At 45.4% G+C, this 6,307-nt stretch overlaps 1 protein-coding gene across 2 annotated transcripts; it reads left to right on the top strand.

Annotated features, from left to right (window-relative positions):
• Positions 1 to 1,169: 1,169 nt before the first annotated feature.
• Positions 1,170 to 5,636, top strand: PJA1 (praja ring finger ubiquitin ligase 1). 2 transcript variants are annotated; one of them, XM_024555315.4, is made up of 2 exons: positions 1,170 to 1,318; positions 3,378 to 5,636. In XM_024555315.4, exon 2 carries the CDS (start codon positions 3,391 to 3,393, stop codon positions 5,197 to 5,199), a length of 1,809 nt encoding a protein of 602 aa, XP_024411083.2. In that variant the 5' UTR covers positions 1,170 to 1,318; positions 3,378 to 3,390; the 3' UTR covers positions 5,200 to 5,636. The 2 variants fall into 2 exon arrangements, with proteins under 2 accessions (XP_024411083.2, XP_024411082.2); XM_024555314.4 differs by having other exon boundaries at positions 1,173 to 1,318; positions 3,052 to 5,636.
• Positions 5,637 to 6,307: the final 671 nt, after the last annotated feature.

Below are 6,307 nucleotides of genomic sequence, written 5' to 3'. Positions count from 1 at the left end.
TGGAGCAACCTGTTTTGCTCTCTTGAATGATTTTTAGTTTGAGTTCTTGATTTTTCCTATATTAACATTTACATGTCTCTTCCCTTCTTTCCTTTCTTTCTTCTTCCCTTTTCTTTCTTTCTTTTTAAAAATTTCTTTCTCCTCCCTCCCACCTTCCCTCCCTTTCTACATTTCTTCCTTCTTTCCTTTCTGCCAATATTTAACTGGCAAATATCTCCAATTATTATTTTCGTTTTAGGTGAAATTCATATAAACAGCATTACTAGTAGATTTTTTAAAACAAAATGCTCAAAATGAGAGTTTGTTTTTTATAGATGTAACCCATAATACATATTGATATATTTGGTTTTATTCCTCTGTTTTGTGGGGGTTTTTCATCCATTTTTGTTGTCTGTCTTATCATTTCTGAAATTGTTAAGAGTGCATTTTTTTGTATGTGCTATTTCTTTAATGGTTTAAAAGTCATACATCTTTTTTGCATTCTGTTATTACCCCTAAAATTTCTTGGTTTTACATTGTGCATTTTATTTCTAGTCAGAACCAAACTTCGCTATTGTTGTGGAGCTAGGAGCTCTCTATTGGTTGCAAATATTACAGTATTGTGAAGTGCCATTTTTAAAAAGGAAGTAACATTGTATCAATTCAAAAGGCACAGCTGTAATAGTTCTCAACTGCAAAACAATTTATCAGAATGTGAACGTGTGTTGTTTTTCTTGATTGATTATTTGTTTTGGATAGAGTAGTTTCACTTTATGATTACCAGCAACAAACTGCACTGTAAACAGTTCAATTTGCTTCAACCAGGTTGAAAAAATTTAAGCTTATTGCAATGCTAAACATGGTTTCAGATTTTTAATACTTCCAGTACAAACCATAACATGTAACATAGGATATATATTAATATAATTACTTTCACATTGGAATTAATCAGAAAGAATTTGCAGATTTCATTTTATTAAAAAAAAAAAAAAAACACCAGAACAGAAGGGAGTATTACTAAATGGTTAACATTTGTTATAGCTGGCTGTTGGTTACATTTCTCGCTGTCCTTTTCTGTATCCTTGACGAATTCATCATTTAAAATGAAATAAAGCTTGCGGGCCCACCACAATTTGTCCAGAGCTGCTGCCGCCTCCCTCCCACCTGAAGGGGGCGGCCCCATTTGAAGACTCCGTCACTTCCGCCGCAGGAGTCACCGCCCGCTTGCTGTTTATCTGGTGGGGGAAGAGCCGGACCACGAGCAGCGTCTCCGGCGGGTCGTGGTGGTGGGGTGTCCAAGAGCTCTGCTCCTCCTGAGGACACGCGGCTGTACGCACTGGTGAGTGAAAGGCTGTTGATGTCCTGCATTCACCCAGACGGGGCTGTGGCATGAGTGGCTAGGCACCGGGGAGGGAATGTGGAGGAGCTGTAAAGAACAGATTTTCTGGCTCACCCCTTGGGAAGGGGTGGGGCGATCGTGGGATCTGAGTGCAGAGGGAGGCCTGAGTCTTCCAACGGCCTTTTTGGGAGCCCCATCCTCTATCCCCCCAACCCCTTTCCTGTGGTGCGGCCCCCACTAGAATGGCTTTTAATCACTGAGAGGGAGTGGTGGTCGCAGCACTCACCCTGCCTCTCTTCCCCTCTTCCCTTCCTCCATTCTCAGCCCCTTTGCGGAGCACTCCGTGGCCTTTCTGCCCTTATTTTGCAGTTAGTTTGCTGAATGGTAAATTGTTAGCATTGTTAGATAAATATATTGTTGTCAGAAAGACAAATTATTCCCAGGGAAAAACCATACCCACACCCGTCCTCGCCCCGCTTCCCTACCACATTGATTAGAATCTAGCATTTGAGCTTATAATGTTTTCCTGTCTCTGATTTGACATTGCTGCCCCTCCCCCCTCCTTGTGTGTCCTCTCCATCCCAGTGTCTTCCTATCCCCCTCCCCATGTCTCTCGCCCGCGGGGACACACACTAGTACACACATACAGACATGCATGCCCACAGAAAACTTTCATTGGAAGCCCCTTCTTCCTCTTCCACCTAATACTCAAGGTTCCTGCAGGACCCTTCCCCCATGCATGCATAGACACACGCTACACACTGTCACACCCTTCATTGCCTTTCCCCAACTACACATACACACACACACACACACACACACACACCCTCACCATCCAGATCCACCATACCCCCTGCTGGCCACATACATACACGTGGATGGTCTCACATGGCTGAGTCGTCATTCATACGTACACATGCCCCTTACATACACATGTGCCCTCCCACACTGCCTTCACAAACCCCTCCCAAAAGCTCCACTCTCCTGTCTACTACAGATGTGTACAGACAGACCCCCTTTGCTGGCCCCTGTGGTGCACACATTCACACTCACAAAATTCTTCCTCCAGGGACACTAACATTTCTCCATTGTCCCCTTCCATTTTGACTAAAACATACAAACTCATGGACACCCCTGTCCAGTGCCACCGTACTCTTGGCCTCCTACAGACACATAAACCCACGTGTCTCTCCACATAGTTCCAGCCACCATACAGTCACACACACACACAAATTCTCTTTCTCTCACACTTACATGCGCCCGTCTCCTCTGAAGGCACCCCACCACACCTGCCATTTTTATACTCACATCCAGAATGGGTCTCATTCTGTGTGATACTCACACTTCTTCCCACTACCATTGTCACTTGTACCTCCCCCCAACAAACATACGTATGTTTCCATTGCATTATTGCTGCTTCCCCTTCCACCTGCCTCTGTCCTCCTGACAGACACGTAGGCACTCAGTGCATACATGGTGATCTATATTTTCTACCCTTTTCCAATGTGCAATTCTCCTGTATGTCTCCAGGGCTCAGAACAATGCAGATACCCCATAAAAAAAACCACAGCAGCCTTTCCTCTTCCTATGTTGGCACAAATCCATAGTACTTCACCCACCTACCTAGCATCCAGTCACACACCCCCCATCTTCTGTTGTATTCTCCCCTAAGTCTGGCTTGCCTACAAACCCAGTTTTGTAATCATTTTGCCAACATTAAAAATGTGTTCCAGGTCTACACCTGACAGTCACTGGAATGCTACTCCAGGCTTTAGAAGAAAGTGAAACTAATTTTAAAGGCCCCTTATTCTTTCTGTTGCCTGCCTGCTGAAGTGGAAAGAAATCTCCCTGCTCCTTTATTGTGAACTGATTTGACCTTCCCACCTCCAAAAGGTGTGCAGGGAGCAGGAGCCTGTCCACTCGAGCCCCAGCTGTACTGGAAACCCTCCTAAGTCACAGCAATGGGTCAGGAATCTAGCAAGCCTCTATGGCTCAAGCCCGTAGGAGGGTATCAGTCCCAGACAGGTAGGAGGTATGGAAGAAGGCATGCTTATGTCAGTTTCAGGCCATCCATGAGCCAGCACGAAAGGATTTCCAGCCAGATAAAGACGACATCTGATCTCCCGATGCATAGATCAGACTCCAGTCAAACCACCAAGAGGAGCCGATCGCCATTTTCCAGCAGTCGTCGTCATTGGGATGACAGTGAGAACTCAGGAAGCAGCCTGAATGTTGATAATGAGGACTATTCCAGGTACCTGCCAAGAGAGTACAGGGCTCCAGGTAGCAGAAGAGGAACAGCTTATGGACATATTGACTCTTTTAGGGCAGAAGATAGTGAGGAGGAGGGGGCTGGGCCTGTGGAACGAGTGCCAGTGAGAGAGAAATCTGGCAAGTTTAAAGATGATAAGCTGTATGACCCAGATAAAGAGGTGAGGTCTTTGGTTGGGGTGTCCCCCCAGTTCTGTAGTTTGAATCGTGATGTGACACAGGAGCTTAATGAGCTAGACCCAGCCCCTGCAGCGACACGCTGTACTGGCAGAGCCGAGTTCCTGCAGCAAAAGGGCATGGCTCTTCAGACCTCTGCTGCTGACAGCAAGGTGACTGCACAAGGCGACAGCCTGGAGAGGGAGAAACTGGAGCAGAATTTACCTGTGCATCCCAGCAGGGTTCCTGTGAGTATTTGTGGTGGGGGGGGAAATACCCCAAAGGGTACAGAGGAACTGGTGGTGAGGCCCAAAATCAGAAATCTGGCCAATCCAAACTGCATGAAACCAAAAATATTTTTTGATACTGATGATGATGACGATATGCCACACAGTACTTCCAGGTGGAGGGATACTGCCAGCACTGGTGACCGCCATCTGGGCGGCCTGGCAAGAAGAGGCAGAGGCGAGAATTCCAGTGGCTACTTTGAGCCGAAGTACCCTGAAGACAAGAGGGAATTCAGGAATAACCAAGTGAAGCCAGAAAAGATGCTGAGATGGCAACAGACCTTGGCCGACCATGACTTCCGGACGTTCAGTGATGATTACTACAAATACTGTGATGACGACTCTGACAGTGACAAAGAGTGGACTGCTGCTTTGCATCACAGGGATGGAGGTTGGGAGAAAAACCTGTTGTCCAGTGGTGAAAGCTGGGAGACTCTGCTTGGGAAAGAAGAGCATGAATCTGAGCCAGCCAGAGTGAATGCCAGAATGAACGCCAGTGCCAGCGCCAGCCCCATTGCTCGGGCCACCACTGGCAGCCATAGCAACAGGGAACTTGGAGGAGTTGGAGGACCATCTCCTCAGGAAGATGCACAGGCATCACCAGGAGAAAGACAAGTCCCTTGGCTCCAATACAGTGAAAAAGAAAGCAGCAGTGAGGGGGATAATGATTCCAGTCAGGAGGTTCTACAGCCTGGGGGCTTCATGCTGGATGGCAACAACAACCTTGAGGATGACTCCAGTGTTAGTGAAGACCTAGAAGTGGATTGGAGCCTATTTGATGGCTTTGCAGATGGCTTGGGGGTGGCCGAAGCCATCTCCTATGTGGATCCTCAATTTCTCACATACATGGCACTTGAAGAACGCCTGGCCCAGGCCATGGAAACGGCCCTCGCACACTTGGAATCTCTTGCGGTGGATGTGGAGGTGGCCAATCCACCAGCAAGCAAGGAGAGCATTGACAGGCTTCCTGAGATCCTGGTCACTGAAGACCACAGCACAGTGGGGCAAGAAATGTGTTGCCCCATATGTTGCAGTGAATATGTGAAGGGGGAGGTGGCAACTGAACTGCCGTGCCACCACTATTTCCACAAGCCATGTGTGTCCATCTGGCTTCAGAAGTCGGGCACCTGCCCTGTGTGCCGCTGCATGTTCCCTCCCCCACTCTAAGACCATGGCTCTTCACCCCTGGTCTTCTCATTTTCCCCATCTGAAATCCACAATACTGCAGGGGCCCTCTCAAAATTAAATGAAACTAATCACTCCACTCATCCACTACTTGATTGATTTCTTGTGATCATTTCCAGTGTGAAACAGTTGTGTATGATTGCTTTAAAAATCAGACTGTCTTTTAGAGGTCAGAAAGGAAAAAACTAAACATTCTAAATGCTACCTGAGATGGTGGTAAGAGCCTAGTGTTTTCTAACCTGAACATTGAAATTGGATGCATTTGTTTCTTCAGTAGAATATGTTGCCGTTAATTGTAACATCAAGTTTATCTGTTAAATATGTCCAAAAGGCATCACTATTTCTATTGCATGTTATGGGTTAATGTTCCTGTAATTGCAGTGCAGTAAAAGCTTATTAAAGTTCTTCTTTTGGTTTTACATGGTACAGTGGAATTGTTTGGTTTTGTCTAAAACAATGGTACTAAGTGACTTTTTAATGGATCCCTTGTATATGCATCAAAATAGTGTTTTTGGTGTTCCCAAATAAGTAGAAAAACTTTAATTCCACTGGAAATGCTGACTCTGACAACAGCAAAAAATTAAGGGTAATTATTTCTAAAAGTAGGAATAAAGTGCATGATTATCAAACTACTGTGGGGCAAAGGCTACATACAGAATACTCTGTCTGTCTATGGGAAGGAGACAAATGAGAAAGCATGGTGAAATGAAAAAACAATGGTAGGAGTAAATCCAAACTGCGTGTAGGAGTGAAGGAGTTAAAATCCCCTTTGAGAAACCAGAAACTCCCAGAGGGAATGGTTAAAAAAAAATAAAGCTCTATGAGGATTATACACCTTAACACAGTGATACCAAAGGAATAGAAAAATATATGCCACACAAGTGCTGAGGAAAATAATAGGCACCCACTTACATAGAGTGAACAGGCCTTAACATGTGGCCATGTTGGCTTCAGATCTCTCTCTCAGTCTCTCTCTCTCCTCTCTCTCTCTTTTTCTCTCTCCAATAAAGAGAATATTTTAGGTACAAATGAAGTTCCTCACCTGTCATATTTACCTTTCTCTAAGAGGTAAGAACTACCCAAGAAATGG

This window comes from Desmodus rotundus, chromosome X (assembly GCF_022682495.2).
Source record: "Desmodus rotundus isolate HL8 chromosome X, HLdesRot8A.1, whole genome shotgun sequence".
NCBI classification, from domain to species: Eukaryota; Metazoa; Chordata; class Mammalia; order Chiroptera; family Phyllostomidae; genus Desmodus; species Desmodus rotundus.
This window is presented reverse-complemented; position numbering and strand designations above follow the sequence as displayed.

What these genes read in the sequence shown, in the direction of transcription:
- PJA1 (XM_024555314.4), top strand. Translation starts at nt 3,280, where the DNA reads ATGGGTCAGGAATCTAGCAAGCCTCTATGGCTCAAGCCCGTAGGAGGG.